Source organism: Hyperoodon ampullatus (genome assembly GCF_949752795.1).
Source record: "Hyperoodon ampullatus genome assembly, chromosome: 9".
Taxonomy (NCBI): Eukaryota; Metazoa; Chordata; class Mammalia; order Artiodactyla; family Ziphiidae; genus Hyperoodon; species Hyperoodon ampullatus.
In genome coordinates, this window is record NC_136922.1 from 60,371,907 (window position 1) to 60,395,690 (window position 23,784).

General features: G+C 38.5%; 2 protein-coding genes across 4 annotated transcripts in view; one reads left to right on the plus strand and one right to left on the minus strand.

The window, feature by feature from the left end:
- Positions 1-23,784, plus strand: part of TAX1BP1 (Tax1 binding protein 1) — a 75,760-nt gene that overhangs the window by 12,612 nt on the left and 39,364 nt on the right. For both annotated transcript variants that reach the window (XR_013811076.1, XM_079711327.1), the window contains 3 exons: positions 12,129-12,277; positions 12,373-12,463; positions 20,239-20,424. Coding sequence is in view for 1 of the 2 variants with exons in the window: in XM_079711327.1 (XP_079567453.1) it covers positions 12,129-12,277; positions 12,373-12,463; positions 20,239-20,424 (426 nt within the window). In the remaining variant the exon portion in view is untranslated. The remainder of the gene's footprint in view (positions 1-12,128; positions 12,278-12,372; positions 12,464-20,238; positions 20,425-23,784) is intronic.
- On the minus strand, positions 818-1,312 carry LOC307058039 (endoribonuclease YbeY-like; the record flags this gene model as incomplete). Of its 2 annotated transcripts, XM_079711364.1 has the most annotated exons (2): positions 818-1,102; positions 1,238-1,312. In XM_079711364.1, 2 exons carry the CDS (start codon positions 1,310-1,312, stop codon positions 818-820), a joined length of 360 nt encoding a protein of 119 aa, XP_079567490.1. The 2 variants fall into 2 exon arrangements, with proteins under 2 accessions (XP_079567490.1, XP_079567489.1); XM_079711363.1 differs by having other exon boundaries at positions 818-1,312.

A 23,784-nucleotide genomic window follows, 5' to 3' on the forward strand; every position in this document is an offset into this window, starting at 1 on the left:
ATTTTGTATTTCCCCTAGATTATTTTAATGTGATATATATGTTCCATTATTCATGTATACTCTAAATTTTAAAAGTAACAATTTTCATTAAGGATAATTTTTACATTCATTTTTAGTTCAACTCCAAAGAAGTGTGGATTTTTCTCTCCTGTAAAAGGCTGATTAATAAGAGTAACTCATATAATACTTTTAATGTAAGCCAGGTGCTATTCTGAGTGTTTTTATGTCTGTTAACTCTCTTTATACTATGAAGTGTAGGTTACTTAACCTGCCTACAATTGAACAGTTTATATAAGTGGTACAGGCAGGCAGTCTGGCTCCAGCCAGTGCTCTTAATCACACTGTATACTATACCAGTGTTCTTAATGACACACTATACCTACTGCTGAGGGCTTATCTAATTGATCTTTTTTAAAAACAGCTTTGTTGAGATGTAATTTACATACCCCAAAGTTCATCACTTTAAAGTATAAAATTCAGTGGTTTTTATTATATTTATAGAATTGTGCAACCATTACCATAACCTAGTTTTAGAACCCCCAAAAGAAATCTTTTTTTTTTTCTGAGCACTTAGAACTATTTTATTTACAACACTGAAAATAACACACCTACCTGTGTCCTGAACAAAGAAGTGAGTGGAAATTTCTCTAGTGTTCTAAGAGGCAGGTTCCACTCATAGAATTCAGCACCTGCTAGGGCTGGCACTTCCGCAGCCCCACAGGACAGCAGTGGCCAGCAGGGACCTCAGCGTGGGGGACCCCTGATCCTTGGGGCCCAAGGTGGGGATCCACCTTCCATTCACACTGTGGCACTTCGGTCAGAAGAGGCCCCTGCTCAGGGGCGGAAACCTGGTCCCTGTGTGCCTGCTCAGCTCCTCGAGAACCTGCTTCTCCTTCTGGTACCGCTTCTGCCACTCGGCCTCCATGCTGTGTGTGAAGCCCAGCAGGTGACAGAGCCCGTGGGTGGCAGTCACAGTCAGGATGTCATAGTAATCTTCATTTTCTTTGCAGTGCTGGAAGATATACTCCACTCCCAGGAATATGTCTCCTAAATTATACTCATCTGGAAAATCAGGCTGGGGAATTTTGCCTGCTTTCAGATCCTTGTGAAATGGAAAGGAAAGCACATCTGTTGGGGTATTTTTGTCTCTGTAGATTCCGTTAATTGGCTGAATCTTTCTGTTGTCAACACAGACGACCCCCAGGTCGAACCTCTGCACCCACAGGGCTCTCCGCACTGCCTGCACCTTCTTGCGGAGCCGCGCCCGCCTCAGGGGCACTGCCCGCTGCAGGTTCCTCAGCACCAAGATCATTACCACCGGAGCCCTGCCCCAAAAGAAATCTTGTACCTATTTGTCATCACTCTTTATTTCCCACAAGTCCCGGGCAACCACTAATCTAAGTTTCCGTCTCTATGGATTTGCATGTTTTGGACATTGCATACAAATGGAATAATGTGTGGCCTTTTGTGACTAGCTTCTTTCACTTATAATGTTTTCAAGCTTCACCCATTTTATAGTATGTGTCAGCAGTTCGTTCTTTTTAATGTCACATGATATCCCATTGTATTAGTCTTTTTTAACCCCCAACTTCACATTTATTAGACTTACGTAAAAATTAGCAGGTTGTATGTATAGTCCGTGTGTTCTTGTTTTTGTTTTGGAGTGCTAGATATATATTTGAAATTAGAAGATTGAAAATTGTATGGTATTGAATCTTGTTTTCCAAGTAGGACTAAAATGGGCTGTGATCCTGTTAAGTTTTCTAGTTAGTTTAGTTTATAATTTTTTGCTGCCTAAACTATGAATTGAGTTTTTTTCATAAAATAAATTATATTCTTTTTTTTTTTTTGTGGTACGCGGGCCTCTCACTATCATGGCCTCTCCTGTTGCGGAGCACAGGCTCCGGACACGCAGGCCCAGCGGCCATGGCTCACGGGCCCAGCTGCTCCGCGGCATGTGGGATCCTCCCGGACCGGGGCACGAACCCGTGTCCCCTGCATCAGCAGGCAGACTCCCAACCACTGCGCCACCAGGAAAGCCCTATATTCTTAACTTGAATATTGGTAACTTAAGATGTACTTCAAGATATTTTAAAACCAATTTCTTTTGTGGGGTACTAAGTCAACATTGCTTAAACAATATGAGGAGCATGTTATGAACTATTGTATATATTCATATTGTTTTGGTTCTTAAGTTTCACAAACTAGGTAGGGTACCTTGAGACATTACCAGGCATTTGGGAGTTATAGGTATAGGAGTGAGAGAACATGAAAGATCTCTCATTATGATGGTGGCTCTGGCTAGTGTGGACCTCTTCAACTATCTTTATATTTTTGGCTTTCTTTAGCCTTGCGTTGGATACCTGGTTTTGGACAGAGGTAGTTTAAGGCATTTAAACTGCGTAATGTATGGATTGCCCCGGTTGCTTTTGTGTGTGTGTGTGTGTGTGTATATATATATATATATATATATATATATAAAATGTGTAGAATTGCTAAAAACCAATTTTGAAGTTAGGATATCATTGAATTTCTAATTCTCTTTTACCATTTTTTTATTGAGAAGACACAAAGGCTTAATTTTAATGCATAATTTAATGTATTTAGCAACACGTTTCTTTAAAGCCAGTTACTTTCATTTTGCACCTGATTTGCTAAGTAATAGTTTCAGAAATTCATAATATTTTGTTTCTAAAATATATTTATACACTTTGAACTAGCTCATAATCTTGTATAGACTAATACAGAGGTGTAACATGAAGCATTGTTTTTTAACATCTTTGTTGGAGTATAATTGCTTTACAGTGTTGTGTTAGTTTCTGCTGTACAACAAAGTGAATCTGCTATATGTATACATATATCCCCATATCCCCTCCCTTTTGTGCCTCCCTCCCACCCTCCCTATCCCACCCCTCTAGGTGGTCACAAAGTACCTAGCTGATCTCCCTGTGCTATGCAGCTGCTTCCCACTAGCTATCTGTTTTACATTTGGTAGTGTATATATGTCAGTGCTACTCTCTCACTTCGTCCCAGCTTACCCTTCCCCGTCCCCGTGTCCTCAAGTCCATTCTCTACGTTTGCGTCTTTATTCCTGTCCTGCCTCTAGGTACATGAAGCATTTTTTATAGTTTGTTTCACAAGACTTGTAGCATTGAGTATTTTTCATTCAGTTTCAGGTATAATTGACCAAATTGTAAGATATTTAAAGTGTACATAATGATGACTTGAATATGTATAAAGGAAAGGATTGTGAAAGGATTCCTCCCATCTAATTAATTAACACATCTTCAACTACATATTTATCTTTTTTTTTTTTTTTTTTGGCTGCCCCGCGTGGCTTATGGGATGTTTGTTCCCAGACCAGGGATCGAACCCGTGCCCCCTGCAGTGGAAGCACGGAGTCCTAACCACTGGGCTGCCAAGGAATTCCCCTATTTATCCTTTGTGTGTGTGTGTGTGTGTGAGTGTGTGTGTGTGTGAGTGTGTGTGTGTGTGACTGTGTGTGTGTGTGTGAGAGAGAGAGAGAGAACATTTAAGTTCTCTCTTAGCAAATTTCAATTATACAGTATAGTGTTCTTAACTGTAGTCACAATGTTATACATTAGATCCTCAGACTTTATTCATCTTATAGCTAAAACTTTGTCCCCTTTTATCAACCTCCCTGCCCCCCACCCCTCAGCCCCTGGCACCCACTTTTCTATTCTTTTTCTATGAGTTTGACTTTTTATTTAGATTCTTCATATAAGTAGATACCATGCAGTATTTGTCTGGCGTATTTCACTTAGCATAATGCCCTCAAGGTCCATCCATGTTGCAAATGGCAGGATTTTCTTCTTTCTCATCACTGAATAGTATTCCATTGTATTTACGTACCACATTTTCTGTATCTATTCATCCACTGATATACATTTAGGTTGTTTCTTTATCTTGATTGTTGTGAATATGCTGCAGTGAACATGAGAGTGCAGATAAATCTCTTCCATATCCTGTTTTCATTTCCTTTGGGTACATACCCAGAAGTGGGATTGCTGAATCATATGGTATAGTTTTAGTTCCGTATTGTTTTCCATGGTGCCTGCACGAGTTTACATTTCCACCAGCAGTGCACAAGGGTTCCCCTTTCTCCACATCTTCAGCAGTATTTTGTTATCCCTTGTCTTTTTTTTTTTTTTTTTTTTTTTGCGGTACGCGGGCCTCTCACTGCTGTGGCCTCTCCTGTTGCGGAGCACAGGCTCCGGACGTGCGGGCCCAGCGGCCATGGCTCACGGGCTCAGCCGCTCCGCAGCATGTGGGATCCTTCCGGACCAGGGCACGAACCCGTGTCCCCTGCATCGGCAGGCGGACTCTCAACCACTGTGCCACCAGGGAAGCCCTTTTTTTAAAATTTTTATTTATTTATTTTTGGTTGCACTGGGTCTTTGTTGCTGCTCGCGGGCTTTCTCTAGTTGCGACGAGCAGGAGCTACTCTTCTTTGCGGTGCACATGCTTCTCATTGCGGTGGCTTCTCTTGTTGAGGAGCACGGGCTTCAGTAGTCATGGCACACAGGCTTAGTTGCTCCACGGCATGTGGGATCTACCCGGAGCAGGGCTCGAACCCGTGTCCCCTGCGTTGGCAGGTGGATTCTTAACCACTGCGCCTCCAGGAAAGTCCTATCGCTTGTCTTTTTGATGACAGCCATTCTGATAGGTGTGAGCTGATATGCATTGTGGCTTTGATTTGCATTTCCCTGATTTTGAGCACCTTTTCATGTACCTTGAGCACCTTTTCATGTGCCTGTTGGCCATTCGTATGTTGTCTTTGGAAGAAAATGTCTTTTCAGTTCCTCTGCCAATTTTTAAATTGGATTGTGGGGTTTTTATTGGGGGGGGCGGCTGTTGAGTTGTGTGAATTCTTTAAATATAATTTTGGATATTAACCTCTTATCAGATATTTGATTTGCAAATATTTTCTCCAATTTCAGAGGTTGCTTTTTCATTTTGTTGGTGGGTTCCTTTGCTGTGCGGAACCTTTTTTAGTTTGATGTAGTCCTGCTTGTTTATTTTTGCTTTTGGTATCCAATGCAAAAATTCATTGCCAAGACCAAGGTCAAGGAGCTTATTACCCCCTGTGTTCTCTCCTAGGAGTTTTATGGTTTCAAGTCTTAAATTTAAGTCTTTTATTCATTTGAGTTAATTTTTGTGTATGGTTTAAGATGGTGGTCCAGTTTCATTCTTTTGCATGTGACTGTCCAGCTTTCCCAGGACGATTTGTTGAAGAGATTACCCTTTTCCTATTGTATATTCTTTGTTCCTTTGTTGTATTGATAGATTGATTGAACACATATGCACGGGTTTATTGCTGGGTCTCTTTTCTGTTCCATTGATCTGGTGTAACGTAAATCATTCAATTTTAATTTAAAAAGCAACTTAATATAAGTAAAATAATACCATCCTAAATTTTTTCTTCTTATTTAAGAACGTATATGAAACCCAACATTAAAAATTACTTGTCTGGGCTCCCCTGGTGGCGCAGTGGTTGAGAGTCCGCCTGCCGATGCAGGGGACACGGGTTTGCGCCCCGGTCCGGGAGGATCCCACATGCTGCAGAGCGGCTGGGCCCGTGAGCCATGGCCACTGAGCCTGCGCGTCCGGGGCCTGTGCTCAGCAACGGGAGAGGCCACAGCAGTGAGAGGCCCACATACCGCAAAAAAAAAAAAAGAAAATTGTCTGTGGAATGTATACATGTTCAGGAAATAACTTAGACATTTATAGATATATTTGTAGCCTTTCTTCCCTCTCCTTTTTCTACTCCAACCAAAAAAATTTAATCCTTTGGATCTGGAATTTTCTTGTAAAGCTAGAATTTTTTTTTAACCATTTATTTATTTATATTTAATTTTTATTTTATATTGGAGTATAGTTTTTTTTTCTTTTTCTGTTTTTTCTTTTTGAAGAGTGCAAGGGCTGTGAGCGCCCTGGAACCCCGGCCCACCCCCCACGCCGAGGGTGGCAGAGGACTTGGATGCGGACGCGTCCGGTGGCACGCATGTGCCACCGCCCCTCCGGCCCCGCACGGCCCCCCCCGGGAAAGGGGCCTACGGGGCCGGCCCTGTGACGTACCCCGCCTCTCGGTCCGCACCCGCCTCCCCCTTTATGGAGTATAGTTGATTTACAGTGTTGTTTTGTTTCAGGTGTACAGAAAAGTGATTCAGTTGTACATATATATATATACACACATTCTTTTTCAGATTCTTATCCCATATAGGTTATTACAGAATATTGAGTAGAGTTCCCTGTGCTCTTCAGTAGGTCCTTGTTGATTATCTATTTTATATATAGTAGTGTGTATATGTTAATCCCAAACTCCTAATTTATCCTTCCTCCCAACATTTCCTCTTTGGTAACCATAAGTTTTTTTTTTTTAATTTTATTGATTTATTTTTTTTTATTACTGTGTTGGGTCTTTGTCGCTGCACGCGGGCTTTTTCTAGTTGCGGCCAGCAGGGGCTACTCTTTGTTGCGGTGTGTGGGCTTCTCCTTGCGGTGGCCTCTCGTGGAGCACAGACGCTAGGTGCACGGGCTTCAGTAGTTGTGGCACGCGGGCTCAGTAGTTGTGGCTCGCAGGCTCTAGAGCACAGGCTCAGTAGCTGTGGTGCACAGGTTTAGTTGCTCCACGGCATGTGGGATCTTCCCGGACCAGGGCTCGAACCCATGTCCCCTGTATTGGCAGGCGGATTCTTAACCACTGCGCCACCAGGGATGTCCCCATAAGTTTGTTTCTGACATCTGTGAGTCTGTTTCTGTTTTGTAAATAAGTTCATTTGTATCATTTTTTTAGATTCCACATAAAAGTGATATTATATAATATTTTTCTTTTTCTGACTTCATTTAGTATGATAATCTCTAAGTCTGTCTATGTTGCTGCAAATGGCATTATTTCATTCTTTTTTATGGCTGAGTAATATTCCATTATATGTATGTATGTGTGTGTATATATATATACACCACATCTTCTTTATCCATTCCTCCATTAGTGGACATTTAGGTTGCTTCCATGTCTTGGCTATTGTAAATAATGCTGCATTGAACATTGGGGTGCATGTATCTTTTCGAATTATTGTTTTTCTCTGGATATATGCCCCAGAATGGGATTGCTGGATCATATGGTAGTTCTATTTTTAGTTTTTTAAGGAACCCCCATACTGTTCTCCATAGTGGCTGTACGAGTTTACATTCCCACCAGCTGTGTAGGAGGGTTCCCTTTTCTCCACACCCTCTCCAGCATTTATTATTTGTAGACTTTTTGATGATGGCCATTCTGACTGATGTGAGGTGATACCTCACTGTAGTTTTGATTTGCATTTCTCTAATAATTAGTGACGTTGAGCATCTGTTCATGTGCTTTTTGGCCATCTGTATGTCTTCTTTGGAGAAATGTCTATTTAGATCTTCTGCCTTTTTTTTGGCTTTGCAGCTTGGCTTGTAGGATCTTAGTTCCCTGACCAGTGATCGAACCTGGGCCCTTGGCAGTGAAAGCATGGAGTCTTAACCACTGGACCACCAGGAAATTCCCTGCCCAGTTTTTGATTTGGTTGTTTTTTTTGATATTGAGCTGCGTGAGCTGTTTGTATATTTTGGAGATTAATCCCTTGTTGGTTGCATCGTTTGCAAATATTTTTTCCCATTCTATGGGTTGCCTTTTCGTGTTTTTGTGTGTGTGTGTGTGTGTTCTGGGTCTTCATTGCGGTGTGTGGGCTTCTCTAGTTGTGGCGCGCAGGCTTCTCTAGTCTCTAGTTATGGTGTGCAGGCTTCTCTAGTCTCTGGTTATGGTGTGCGGGCTTAGTGGCCCCATGGCGTGTGGGATTTTAGTTCCCTGACCAGGGATCAAACCCGCGTCCTCTGACTTGGAAGGTGGATTCTTAACCACTGGACTACCAGGGAAGTCCCGTCTTTTCATTTCGTTTATGGTTTCACAAAGGTAGAATTTAAATGTATTTGCTCATAGCAGACTTTTGATAGTAGAGGTGGCTCCTATTACATTTTATTGTATTTAAACTTTGCTGTCTTGGAATATGGACAATATTCTCCATGGAAATTGTCTTTTTTTTTCTTTTTTAAAATTTTATTTATTTTGACTGAGTCTGGTCTTAGTTGTGGCATGCGGGCTCTTAGTTGAAGCATGCATGCGGGATCTAGTTCCCCAACCAGGGATCGAACCCAGGCTCCCTGCATTGGGAACGCGGAGTTTTACCCACTGGACCACAAGCAAAGTCCCTTCATGGAAATGTTCTTAGTGCAATTTTTTGCTGTTGTTGTTTGAATAAAAGTATAAGGTTTTCTTAAGATAAATTTGAAGTTTATTACCTAAGAGGTTATATGAATATTTGTTGTTTAAATTCAGAGATCTAAAGTACTGCAAATTGAAATATGCTGAAGTAAGTTATGGTTTCTATCAGGTTAGTTTACAAATAAAAAGTTTACAAATAAACAAACAAAAACTGTAACTGAGGGACTTCTCAGGTGGCGCAGTGGTTTAGACTTGGCACTCCCAATGCAGGGGGCCTGGGTTCGATCCCTGTTCTGGGAACTAGGTCCCACATGCATGCTGCAAGTAAGAGTTCGCATGCCACAACTAAGGAGCTGGCTAGCTGCAACTAAGGAGCCCACCTGCTGCAACTAAGACCCGACGCAACCAAATAAATAAATAAATATTTTTAAAAAACTAACTGAAACTTAAACAGGTTGTTTTTATGAGAGCAATGTTAATGAAACAGTTAATTCCCTAGTTATTATTCTTATTTATTTATTTTGCCTTTTAACACATTATTTTAATGCCATGAAGATAGTTTATTATAGTACATTGTTGTCAGTTATATTTTTGTTTGGTGTATTTCTAGGAACCAGAGAAGATACATTTATATTCTCTGTAACTATCTACATAGCTTGGTATTATAGTTGATTTCAAGAAGCACAGTGTTTGAGAAAAGCCAGATTACCTCAAATGAGTAAGATTTATTTTAGAATCTATTAGCAATTTCCATAAACGACATAATCCTTTTCCAATGATTTGCCATTTAGAGTATTCAGGTACTAATTTACTGAATTTTATTGCTGTATATGTTTGAATCCAGAATATCATCATACTTTTTTCTAGATAATCGTCAGTGATATTGTATCTGGTTTCTTTACATGTGTTCATTTGTAGTCAGAGTTAATTTTGTCTTTATTTAACATAGGAATAAATGTGTTGTTAAGATATTTTTAGTGCATGTTTAGCTACATAGATGATTCACAGTCTTTTTATCTGGTTGTTCATATTTGAGGGTTATGACTTGGGGGAATTGGTAATAGTGGGTCATGGTGACGTGATCCTTCAATTTAGGAGGAGAGGGTGAAGTCTGCTGCATGAATCTGAAATGCCCAAATCTCTTAATCTCCTTTTGCCACCACTTTTGTTACTGTTCTTATCTTGGTGCACAGTGTAGCTGACCTACTCATCTCTAAGTTTTTCTCTGTTTTAATATTCGAATTATGGTGCCCTTTTGACATAGCTTGCAAATACTGACCAAATGAATATTTATTCCAAGTTTCAAGTGTTTTTCAAAGACTGTGTTGTAGATTTTATTGTTTTAAAAATGTTATTTTTTTTTTAAAGAAAACATGGTTCTTAGTTATTTGTATGTACACTAAGGGCTTTGATGTCATTTTCATGCTAAGGAAAACTTAGACACATTGAAGATGCTTATCCTTCACTCAGACATGAGCTACAGGCCTGAAGAATAATCCCCACTTTAGTATTTTCATGCCTTTTGCAGTGGGCTTGGATGCTGAGAAGCTGTTGGCTGCTTTTATAGGTACCAAGAAAAGATTCCGAGACTCTCAAGTATAGTTAGAATTAATTTATGACTCACTATAGAGTTAACTGACTCATAGATAAAGCAGTTTATGTTTTGTGTTTAGTTGCTTATGAATCTTTTCTAGTTATTCTCCTATACATTTTCTTTAGAATGCTATTTACCCACTATAGAACTTCATTAATTGCAGAATCAGAAACTATTTTTTGCCTCTGGGCAATCTAATCTTTTTCCTAGGAAGAAATACCTGGATTAAATCTGTAGCCTATTCACAGGACCAAGAGAGCATTTAGTAAAAATAAAAATTAAAAAAAAAAAAGTAAAAAACTATTTAGAAACCTCTCTGACTGTCCTTATAAATCAGCAAGACAAATACTGAAAATGTGTCAAATATTAAAGGATCATTGGATAGTGACAACAATTATGGCAGAGGGAGTAAATATCACCTGCTTTCTCTGGTGTTGTGTAGAATTGAAATCAGAAAAGCATTTAGTTTTGCATAACAGTCTTTGGTTTATGTTACAAATTCAGTAAGGCAAACAGTTGTTTTGAGCAAAAATAAAACCAATAGAGTGTATCTGACCTCTATTGTGATAAGCTTCTTAATGAATTATGTTGTTCTTAGATGCAGTTTAGTAATTTTCATATTCTAGCAAGATATTTAAAGTGATATTCTACCTATAAGTAAAAAATTTGGCTGTTACTTTATGAAAATCAAAGTGGCTTATAAATACTTTAACATTTGATACATTTAAATTGGCAGAATGGTGATTTTCTTTAGTTTTCGTTGCGGGGTTGATGGGTGGTACTTTTTTTTTTTTTTTTTTGGCTGCGCCACAGGGCATGCAGAATCCTAGTTCCCTGACCAGGGATCGAACCCGTGCCCCCTGCAGTGGAAGCGCGAAGTCTTTTTTAATTAATTAACTTGTTTATTTATTTACTTATTTATTTATTTATGGCCATGTTGGGTCTTCGTTGCTGCGCGCTGGCTTTCTCTAGTTGCAGCGAGCGGGGGCTACTCTCGCGGAGTGCGGACTTCTCATTGTGGTGGCTTCTCTTCTTGAGGAGTACCGGCTCTAGAGCGCAGGCTCAGTAGTTGAGGCGAACGGGCTTAGTTGCTCCATGGCATGTGGGATCTTCCCAGACCAGGGCTCGAACCCGTGTCCTCTGCATTGGTAGGGGGATTCTTAACCACTGCGCCACAAGGGAAGGCGGAAGCCCATAGTCTTAACCACTGGACCGCCAGGGAAGTCCCGGGTGGTACTTTCATTAGTAGGAAATCTTAAAATTATTTTTTTAACAAACACAATTTGTCTTAATTTATCAGTTCTTTTGATGTATAGTTTCCCATAACTATGTGGAAACCTCCAAATGCACTGTTATATTTGGTTCTCATAATTTTATAAATGAGGCAGAAAAGGCCTTATTATCTCCATTTTACAAATTATAAAACAGGCTTAGGGAGAGGCTTGATCAAATTCTCATAAGTTACTTAATTGTCTTAATTGATGTGATAAAAAATTTTAAATTATCTGTTTAAAATGAAATTCATCACATTTACTACCTCTTTTATATTCATTTCAGTGTCTTTAAATATTTGTTCCAGCCTCTTGAATCACAGTGACAGGAGCTTTAGGAACATGGCTTTAGGCATATATCTTAATTTAGTGTTTTGGTATAATTATCAGTGGCACTTAGTGATTTATGCTAGAAGAAGTTGGTGTTAACTTTGTTTAGTATCATGAAACTTGTTTTGTCATTGGGGTAACATTGGAAAGCGAGATGTAAAAAGCAAAGTGACTAATTTTTAAATTTTTTCCTCACTTCAGTTGTCTGCCCTGTGGTGGAGAAGTTAGTGAAATCAGCACACAGTATGTGAAAAGCCCAGGAAAAACGTTAATAATTGTTTAATTTAGTATTTGAAAAGTTTTTTTTTTTTTTTTCCCTTGGTATGCGGGCCTCTCACTGTTGTGGCCTCTCCCGTTGCGGAGCACAGGCTCCGGCCATGGCTCACGGGCCCAGCCGCTCCGCGGCACGTGGGATCTTCCCGGACCGGGGCACGAACCCGTGTCCCCTGCATCGGCAGGTGGACTCTCAACCACTGCGCCACCAGGGAAGCCCTGAACAGTTTAATGTGTGTTACCATTTCAGGTTTAGTTTTTAGTCTTATAAACTTTGGAGGGGACAAATGTGGGATTAAACTTTTAAGCATAAATAGATTTCTTAGAGATATACAAATTTGTATTTCTAATTATGTTTCTGTGTTTCTCAAAATATTTTGTTATTGTTTCTAAGGTTCTTTTTGAAGTCTCACAAAGTTTAAAAATGGAAAATGAAGAATTTAAGAAGAGTTACAGTGATGCTACATCCAAAGCCCTCCAGCTTGAGGAAGATATTGTGTCAGTCACACATAAAGCGATTGAAAAAGAAACTGAAATAGACAGGTATTCCCGATGCTTTAAAAAAGTATCTTCGTGTTTTAAAACTGTTTTAAGAAAGTTGTTTTTGTCTGTGTTAACTTTATTTGACTTTAACTCAGTTTAAAGGACAAACTCAGAAAGGCACAGTATGAAAGAGAACAGCTTGAATGTCAATTGAAGACAGAAAAGGATGAGAAGGAACTTTATAAGGTAATTTATTCTTTACAATTTTATTAGTTATCTTTTGCTGTGTAACATGTTACCCCAAAACTTAGTGGTCAGCAATTTCGGAGCAGCTTAGCTGAGTGGTTCTTGCTCAGGGTCTCTTGTGTAGTTGCAGTCAGGATGTTGGCAAGGGCTGCAGTCAGCTAAAGGCTCAATTAGAACTGGAGAATCTGCTGTCAAAGTGGCTCACTCACATGACTTTTGGCAGGAGGCCCTTCAGTTTCTTGGAATGTTGCCTCTTCAGTGGCTGCTTGAATGTTCTCACAATATGGCAGCCAGCTTCCCTCAGAGTGAGCTATACAAGAGAGAGCAAGGAGGAAGTCAGTGCATTTTATGACCTGGTCTCCAAGTTGTACACTGATGCTTCTTCTTTATCTTATTAATTAGAAGCAAGTCACTCCAGCTGATACTCAGGAGAAGGGAATTAGGCTCCACTTCTTTAAGAGAGGAGAATCAAAGGTTTTGGGAGTATATTTTAAAGCTGCCTCATTGTGTATAGTCCCTAAAAGTTAGTTTTCAGGGAATTAAATTGCTGGTGTTTTAGATACTTAGCAGGTAATGTATAATAAGTCAAAGAGTTGTAATGGTAACAAGATACCTGTTTATCAGAATTTGTGCAACTAATTATTTTCCCCTTTTAAGAATATATAAACCTTAAGGAGAGCATTAATTTACTTCAGTGATGATCATGTTTTGGAGTTTGCCTTTTGGAATAATCTTCAGAGACTGTCATTTTAAAAAGATCCTGTTGACAAATCTTCACCTTTTGAAGTTTTTCCTCTTTTCCTTTTTAAGTGTCTCTGAAGTAGGGTAGTGAGTTTTAGTTGTCAGTAATGTTGTGGATGCGTATTGGGACTTACTTATTTTAAGTGGCTCATAAGCAGTTCCTGAAGGAAGTTCCAGATGAGGAATTTCAAGAACAGTCTGAGCTAAGTCAGTATTATTTGGATAGATTCAATCTCTTTATTAGATTAGAAAAGGACAGTACTCATTTATATATTGATATTATGGTATATATTAAAGATAAAACATAAAACTCTGCATATATTCAGTATTTGAGAGTCTCAATTTGTACTAAGAAACTAAAATATGATTTATTGTATTACCAGTGGGTTCTTTCCTCCTTCTCTTTAAAAAACAACTATTCATTTATTTATTTACATTGATAAGCTAGATACCAACATTGGGTACCCAAGTATGAAATTCCAAATCTGTTCTGAGGATCGCCTCTTTTTTCTTCCATTTTTATTGAGATATAATTGACATATAGCACTGTATAAGTTTATAGTGTACAGCATAATGATTTGACTTGTATACATCATGGAATGATTACCACAGTAAGTTTAGTGAACATTCACCATCTCATATAGATATAAAAGATTTTTTTCCTTGTAATGAGAACTCTAAGGATTTACTCACTTAATAACTTTCATATCAATATATAACATACAGCAGTGTTAATTTTAGTTATCATGTGGTACATTACATCCCTAGTACTTACTTATAACTGGAAGTTTGTACCTTTTGATTACTTTCATAATTCCCCCCTTCCCCCCACCCTCTGCCTCAGGTAACCACAAATCTGATCTCTTTTTTCACGAGTTTGTTTGTGAAGTTTAATTGACCTACAAACAACTGAATTTAGTTTCTGGTGCACAGCATAGTGATTTGATATTTCTGTACATTTCAAAATGATCACCACAATAAGTCTAGTTACCACCTGTCACTATACAAAGGTATTACTTAATTATTGACTATATTCCCCATGCTGTACACTTCATACCTGTGACTGATTTTATTTTGTAACTGGAAATTTGTACCTCTTAATCTTCCTCACCTGTTTCTCTCATCCTCCCCCCGCAATCCAGCAACCACTTGTTTGTTTTCTTCATCTATGACTCTTTCATTTTTATGTTTGTTCATTTGTTTTGTTTTTTAGATTCCACATGTAAGTGAAATAATATATTTATCTTTGACTTATTTCACTTAGCATAATACCATCTAGGTCTGTCCATGTTGTTGCAGATGACAAGGTTTTTCTTTTTTATGGCTGAGTAATAGTCCTGTGTGTGTGTGTGTGTGTGTGTGTGTGTGTGTGTGTGTGTTTGTGTTTATGTGTGTGTGTGTATGTACACACCACGTCCTCTTTATCCATTCATCTGTTGATGGGCACGAGGTGGGATGAATTGGGAGATTGGGATTGACATATATACACTATTGACACTATGTATAAAATAGATAACTAATGAGAAACCTACTGTATAGCACAGGGAACTCAGTGCTCTATGGTGACCTAAATGAGAAGGAAATCCAAAAAAGAGGGGATAAATGTATACATATAGCTGATTCACTTTGCTGTACAATATAAACTAACACAATATTGTAAAGCAACTATACTCTAATTAAAAAAAAAAAATTGATGGGCACTTAGGTTGCTTCCATATCTTGGCTATTGTAGGTAATGCTGCAACATAGGGGTGCTTATAGCTTCTCAAATTAGTGTTTTGTTTTCTTCAGAGAAATACCCAGGAGTGGAATTGCTGGATCATAGGGTTCTATTTTTAACTTTTTTTTTTTTTTAAGGTCGCACTGTGCGGCATCTTAGTTCCCCAACCAGGGATCGACCCTGTGCCCCCTGCACTGGGAGCACAGAGTCTTAACTACTGGACCACCAGGGAAGTCCCTATTTTTTTGTTTTGTTTTGTTTGTTTGTTTGTTTGTTTGCGTTATGTGGGCCTCTCACTGTTGTGGCCTCTCCCGTTGCGGAGCAAGGCTCCGGACGTGCAGGCTCAGTGGCCATGGCTCACGGGCCCAGCCGCTCTGCGGCATGTGGGATCTTCCCGGACCGGGGCATGAACCCGTGTCCCCTGCATAGGCAGGCGGACTCTCAACCACTGCGCCACCAGGGAAGCCCGGGAAGTCCCTATTTTTAAATTTTTGAGGAACCTCCATACTGTTTTCCATAGTGACTGCACCAATTTACATTCCCACTAACAGTGCAGGGGGGTTCCGTTTTCTCCACATTCTTGGCCAACACTTGTTATTTGTTGTCTTTTTGATAGTAGCCATTCTGACAGGTGTGAGGTGATATCTCATTGAGGTGGTATTTGATTTCTATTTTCCTGATGATTAGTGATGTTGAACACCTTTTCATTTGCCTGTTGATGATCTGTATGTCTTCTTTGGAGAAATGTCTATTCAGGTTCTCTGCCCATTTTTTAATTGGGCTTCTGTTTTTGATGTTGAGTCGTATGAGTTCTTTGTATATTTTAGATATTAACTCCATGTTGGTTGGATATATCACTTGCAAATATCTTCTCCCATTCAGTAGGTGATCTTTTCATTTTGTTGACAGTTTCCTTTGCTGGGTAAAAGCTTTTTAGATTGATGTAGTCCCATTTGTTTTATTTTTGCTTTTGATTCCCTTGCCTGAGGAGACACATCCAAAAAAATATGCTAAGACTGATGTCAAAAAGCATGCCTATGTTTTCTTCTAGAAGTTTTATGGTTTCAGGTTTTACATTTAAGTCTTTAATCCATTTTGAGTTTATATATGGTGTAAGAAAGTAGTTCAGTTTGATGATCTTGCACGTAGCTGTCCAGTTTTCCCAATATTGAAGAGGTTTTCTTTTCCCTGTTGTAATATTCTTGCCTCCTTTGTCATAGATAAATTGCTTATATAAGTGTGGGTTCATTTCTGGGCTTTCTGTTCTGTTCCACTGATCTATGTGTCTGTCTTTTTTTTTTTTTTTTTTTTTTTTTTAATTTTTGGCTGCATTGGGTCTTCGTTGCTGTGCGCGGGCTTTCTCTAGTTGCAGCAAGGGAGGGCTACTCTTCGTTGCGGTGCACGGGCTTCTCATTGCGGTGGCTTCTCTTGTTGTGGAGCACAGGCTCTAGGTGGGCTTCAGTAGTTGTGGCACGTGGGCTCTAGACCATAGGCTCAGTAGTTGTGGTGCACAGGCTCAGTAGTTGTGGTGCACGGGCTCAGTTGCTCTGCGGCATGTGGGATCTTCCCGGACCAGGGATCGAACCCATGTCCCCTGCATTGGCAGGCAGATTATTAACCACTGCGCCACCAGGGAAATCCCAAGTTTTTTTTGGGGGGGGGGTGCGGTGTGCCTTGAGGCATGCGGGATCTTATTTCCCTGACCAGGGATTGAACCCATGCTCCCTGCAGTGGAAGCTGGAGTCTTAACTACTGGACCACCAGGTAAGTCCTAGTTGTCTGTTTTTGTGCAGTACCATACTGTTTTGATTACTGTAGCTTTGTAGTATACAAAGTATAGTTAATGTGTTATACTGCATTAAAAAATTGAAGGATAAAGATCATATGATCATCTCAGTAGATGCAGAAAAAGCTTTTGACAAAATTCGGCATTCATTTGTGGTAAAACCTCAAGTGGGTACAGAGAGAACATACCTCAACATAATAAAAGCCACATATGACAAGCCCACAGCTAACATCGTAATGTACTCAGTGGTGAAATGCTTGAAAGCACTTCCTTTAAGATCAGGAACAAGACAATGATGCCCACTCTGACTACGTTTATTCCACATAGTATTGGAAGTCCTAGCCACAGCAGTCAGACAAGAAAAAGAAAGAAAAGGAATCCAAATTGGAAAGGAAGTAGTAAAACTGTCACTGTTTGCAGATGACATGATACTATATACAGAAAATCCTAAAGATCCCACCAAAAAACTACTATTCCTCAATGAGTTTGGTTAAGTTGCAAGGTACAAAATTAATATACGGAAATATGTTGCATTTCTATATACTAACAACAAACTCTCGGATAGAGAAATTAAGAAAACAATCCCATTTACAATCAAAAAGAATAAAATAGGGGCTTCCCTGGTGGCGCAGTGGTTGGGAGTCCGCCTGCCGATGCGGGGGACACGGGTTCGTGCCCCGGTCTGGGAAGATCCCGCATGCCGCGGAGAGGCTGGGCCCGTGGGCCATGGCCGCTGAGACTGCGCGTCCGGAGCCTGTGCTCCGCAACGGGAGAGGCCACAGCAGTGAGAGGCCCGCATACAGCAAAAAAAAAAAAAAAAAAAAAAAAAAAAAAAAAAAAAAAAAAAAGAATAAAATAGGAAAAAATCTACGGAGTTAAGAGCTCTGTACTCGGAAAACTATGAGACATTGATGAAAGAAATTGAAGATGACACAAACAAATGGAAAGATATGCTGTGCTTATGGACTGGAAGAATATACATTGTTAAAATGACCATACTACCCAAGGCAATCTACAGATTCAGTGCATCCCTATTAAAATATCTATGGTGTTTTTCACAGAACTAGAACAAAAAATTCTAAAATCTGTATGGAAACACAACAGACCCTGAATAGCCAAAACAATCCTGAGAAGAACAAAGCTGGAGGTGTCATGCTCCCTTATTTCAAACTATACCACAAAGCTACAGTAATTTCCTTCTTATTTTGGGGGGTGGTTAATTTTTTTTAGCCTTTAAAATTTTTTGCCTTTAAAATAAAAAATTTGAGTCCACTGTGCACCTCATTGCAGAGCATAGATAGGAACATTTTGCATGTCATGGGTTATACCCATTCTGTTTCTTGGAACAACCATCCCCGGAGCGTGAGCGAGTGAGTGAGTGAGTGAGTGAGTGAGTGGGTGGGTGGGAGGGAGGGAGGGAGGGAGGGAGTCTCCCCCAGAATAGGAAGGAAAATAGTGAAGACTCACTGGTGGATGATTTTATGATTTGACTCTAAGGAAAAGTGCCCAGATATAATGTTTGGATTTTGAACAAGATTTTGTGAAAAAAGGAAGTAATATAGATATCTAGAGAAAGAATTGATACAGTTGGATACAGTGTCTTTGTTTTTTTGTTTGTTTGTTTGTTTTGCAAACTACTTTCAAATGCAGTTTTTTAAAGTTATAAAGGATTTTTTAACTAAATGAAGATTTTGCATCTGTAATAATTTTTAATTTAATGTTACTATGTATTTCAGTGATAATGTTTCAGTTTTGTGCCAGGCAAAGACCTGGGCATTATTTCTCTGTGGATAATTAAGTACTTTCCATGTTGTTTCTCTGTTAGAACAGTAGGAGATAATTAGGTAAATAGCATGTCTATGTTTTCAGTCATTTTACTTCAATAATAAATTAAATAAAATGAATTCTGAAGGTATACTAGTTAGTATTGGGAAGGGTTTAGGAAGGTCCTAAGTAAACCAGGACCTCGTTTACTTACTTTACTTACCTGGTTTGATGCTTGAGAGGTGTAATGATAATTAGAATGACTTATTTTGGAAAGAGGAAAACTTTTCCCTGAAGCTGTCACCTTTCCATCCTGCCTTTCCTTTCTCTCTTCTATCCTGAGAAACAGTACTTCCAATGTTTTGTAGAGGGTTGACAAGTACATTTTAGGGTAAATCCAGAATTTATTTTTCTTTTACTGCTCTAAATTATTCCTTATATTCCTTTTTTCTTTCTGCAAAGATTTTGTGTGTCTCTGTTGTACATCTGAATGACGAGTCCTTTGCATAAGACTTGGGAGGGAGGAAGGGAAAGAACGAGTGTCTTGGGGGTTTATTCTTTTACAGTGTGCTAATATCTCCTGTTTTCTGTAAGAATTAGCAGTTGGGATCAAAGTGACTCTGAAATTTCCATTTGAATACACTATCTCCCAACCTCCCAGTGTCCTGAACAGTATTTCATTTATATGCATGTATGCCGAAGATTGGAAGTAAAACTTCCCTAGGGATTTTTGTTTTGTGTTTTTTTGGCAAGGAGATTCCACTTACAGAGTGTGGTAAGACCTACTGTACTCTTAATCTCAGAAACATACTTTCTCTTTCAAATTGTTCTCATGAGTAACCAAATAGTTTCCTTCGCCTCTCTCCTCTAACCCCTGTTGGATCATGTGACCCATCCCTGGCCTAACAGAATTTAGAGGGATTGGTAAAAAATACTTTCATGAGCTGATGATTATGAAAATTGGGTAGTGTTTTTAAAGTGATGCTGCAAAGGTATTGGCTGCTGATACCTTTAGATTATCTGAAGTTATATTCTATCATTGTGAACAGGAATTAGTCTTCAGCACTGCATACATTAAGAGTAAAGTGCAAGAAGTATGTTAATTCATTTCTCTTTGATGCTCTTAACCAAAGCAAGGTACTCTTTGTAGTGGAAACCAGATACTTGTACTCTTTATAATTTCAGTTATGGAATTTGATTTGTGTATATGCTATGAATAACAGCAGCCAAAGTTCCTGGAAAAATCAATATAGTTGGGTTAATTAATCAACAAATATATTTTTAGGCACACAGGAAGTAAATGCATAGTATTTTTTCATAAGCAAAAAAATTGAATTGTTTAAGATGTTCTTGAATGTATTCCTTTAGTTTTCCAGAATCTGGTCATGCCTTTATATATGAATATGCCTGTAACGTAATGTTTCCCCAAAAGAACAACTAAATTCATTTGTAATTTTAAAGAGAACTAACTTAAAATCATCAAAGGAAAAGACTTTAGAGATCAGGTAGTGTTAGACCTTAGAATTAATCTCTTCGGAAAACTAAAACAGCAGCAACAACAAAACTCAGAAAAGCTGTGTTCTGCGCCCACGTACTTGGCTAGTCATTTGGCAGAATTTGGGTCTCCTGACTTCTCGTCTAGTGAATCTTCCCTTCTCCTGGATCATATTTGGGTTAGAGATAAATAGTAATATTTTAAACTTTGAGTAACTTAGGTTATAGAGTTAGAGAGAATATTCTTGACATTTTCAAGCACTGTTTCAGGTACATTTGAAGAATACAGAAATAGAAAATACCAAGCTTGTGTCAGAGGTCCAGACTTTAAAGAATTTAGATGGGAACAAAGAAAACATGATTACTCATTTCAAAGAAGAGATTAGCAGACTGCAGTTCTGTTTGGCTGAAAAGGAGAATCTACAGAGGGCTTTCTTGCTTACAACCTCAACTAAGGTAAGTACTTTTGCAATATGTATTTAAAGATTGTAAAATATTATCTCTATTAAACGTATACAGTATGGTCGTTTTTATTTTTAATCTTTCCTCCCCCAGCTTCTTTTTTTGGAAAAAGTTCAAACTTATAGAAGAGTTGAAAGAATGGAAAAATGAATACATATATATCCTTAAATATTTTACTATCTTTATCTCCCCAATTTATATGCCTTCTCCTCCCCACCCCAGCCATTTGAAAGTCAGTTGCAGGCATTATGACATTTCACCCTAAATACTTTAGCATGTCTCTCTTATTAACAAGTACATTCTTCTGTATAACCGTAATACCATTATGACATCTAAGGAATTTTATATTGATATAATATTCATGTTCATATATCGTTTTAGTCCACATTCAAATTGTCCAACATGTTTTTTGCATAACCTTTAAAATTGCTTGATCCCCGGTAGTCAGAGATCGCACATTAATGATTATTGTTGTGTTCTTGGTCTGCTTTAATCTAGAACAGTGTCCCTATACCATTTGTCTTTTATAACATTGATATTTTTTAAGAATTCAGGCTTGTCTGAGAGAATATTCCATAATCTAGATTTGTCTGTTGTTTCCTCATGACTAGATTCAGGTCGAAGATTTTTGGCAAGAAAAGGCGTAGATGATGTTTTGTATATTCTGGTGCAATCACATCAAAAGTCATGTAATACCAATTCCATTCTTGCTGATATTAGGTTTAATCATGTGTTTAAAGTTATGTCTGGTTGTCTCTCCATATATTAGTGCCTTTCTCTCTTTGTGATTATTGAGTAATCTGTGGGGTAATACTTCGAGATCATGTGAACATCCTACTCCCCAATACCCTTTGACCCAGTGTTTTTTATCCCTTGATGATCCTTACCTGCATCAGTTATTGAATTAATGATTACAAAATGGTGATTTTAAACATTCTGTCATTCCTTTTATGTTTATTAGTAGGTATTCTTTTATTATAATGAGGTGGTTCCCTGTCGCCCTCTCCCCTTCTTTAATATCACTGTAGACTCTGATTCTTTTTTGTTCCGTGTATTATACATCAGCGGTCCCCAACCTTTTTGGCACCAGGGACCAGTTTCGTGGAAGACAGTTTTTCCTCAGGGGGGTGGGGGTGGGATGGTTTGGGCTGATTCAAGCACATTACATTTATTGTGCATTTTATTTCTATTATTATTACACTGTAATATATAATGAAATAATTATACAACTCAACATAATGCAGAATCAGTGGCAGCCCTGAGCTTGTTTTCCTGCAACTAGATGGTCCCATCTGGGGGTGACGGGAGACAGTGACACCCGAAGTGTGTTGCTTATGTCCAGTCTACTCTGTAAGATGCAGCTTCATTGTCACTTGCCACTCATTGATAGGGTTTTGATATGAGTCTGCAAGCAGTTGATTTATTGTGGTGTCTGTGCAGTCAACCCTCTCCGCTAATGATAATCTGTATTTGCAGCTGCTCCCCAGAGCTACCATCAGCGCCTCAGCTCCAATTCAGATCATCAGGCATTAGGTTCTCATAAGGAGCACGCAACCTAGATCCCTCACATGCGCAGTTCACAGTAGGGTCCGTGCTCCTATGAGACGCTAATGCTGCTGCTGATCTGACAGGAGGCAGAGCTCAGGTGGTAATGTGAGCGATGGGGAGTGGCTGTAAGTACAGATGAAGCTTCGCTCGCTTGGCCTGCCGCGCTCAATTCCTTCTGTGTGGCCCCGTGCCTAACAGGCCGTGGACTGCTAATGGTCTGTGGCCGGGAGTTGGGGACCCCTGTTATACATCATCATTATTCTTGTTCATACTCAAATTGTCCTATATTTAGCTAGGGGGGAACCTTCTCAAACCTGCTCTTGTGTCTTTCTGATATGTCCCCCTAATGCTTTGAATGCTTCCTTGTTTTGTGGTAGAACTGTGTATTACAGTTTTAGGTTCTGCTCCAGATCTGGTATTACCCATTTCTCCAAAGAACCTGATTTTTTTCATTAGTGAAGGGTATTTTGAAGCCAAGCCACTGGATCCTTTTGCTACTTTGCACTTTCAATAGACAGACATTCTAAGTCTTAAATTTATATTGATATCTCCAGTTCAAATTCAGTATCTCCTAGGGTTCTTCCTTATCTTCCTCCATTACATATTTATGTATCTCTTCTCCCAGTGTGAGGACCCTTGTTTCCAAAACGTTGTATCTATTCATGTTTTCTAACCAGCTATACATGCCAGTAGTTTCAGAATTATTATATCAATGCCACTTCCAACAGTATGTCTACTAAATAAAATTAAGATCTTTTCCAGTTCTTTTATCTTAGAGTATTTCACTAAGGATGTAGAGTACCATGTTCAAAGGTTACTTGAATTAATTTTTTTAACATATTTATGTTATGAATTTGTAATACAGTTCAGTTATTTTGTTTTCTCCTAACCTTTTCCTTTAATTTTATTTTTTGAATATGTAAAATAGTTGTATCATTCACAGTCAAAATGAAACAAAAAAAATTTACTCTTCCTTAAAAAACTCCTTTCTTACCGGTACCCATAGGTAAATATTTTCACTAGTTTCCAGTTTTTTCTTCTTATGTTTGTTTTTGCAGAAATAAGCTTGGTGTATGTGTGTGCATGCACACACCCTTCTCTATCCCCTTCTTTCTTAAAAGTGCCATGCTACTTATACTCCTTTTCACTTTGCTTTTTTTTTCAGTGAACAATACAGACTGGAAATCATTCCCTAGCAGTTCATAGAGATCTTCCTAATTTTTAAAGAAATGGCTGTGTAATACTACATTGTTTAGATTTACCCTGATTTATTCATTAACTTTTATGGATGGAGTATTATGTGGTTTTTAGTAGTTTGCTAATAAATACACTCAGGTATAGTTAATGTAACACTTAAAATGTCAGATGTGCATGATATTTAGAATTAATGATTAAGACCCAAGTTACTTTTCAGGGTATTGAATATAGCAGATGCAAACAGGGAGGTGAAAAGCATGTTTGATTATTTATTTGTTATTTAATAAGATGCTACTTAAGCAAGACTTCTGTGAGGAAAGCATAGGTATAGAAATACCTGGAGAAATTGATGCCTGGTTGTTAAAACTTTTTAAAAAATTATAAAAGCAATAAAAAAGTCATGGTTATAAAAAAGTTCGAGTAGTATGTGAGGGTACAAGGTAAAAGTAACCCATATCATTTCCCAGATATATTATTATATAATTTTACTAGAAATCTGTGAATGTACATACAATATTTATATTTTAACAAAAATGAGAATATAATGTTACAAAAACTTTTTAAAAATTTATGGAATGTCTAGACATCTTGCAATATGAGTACACATAG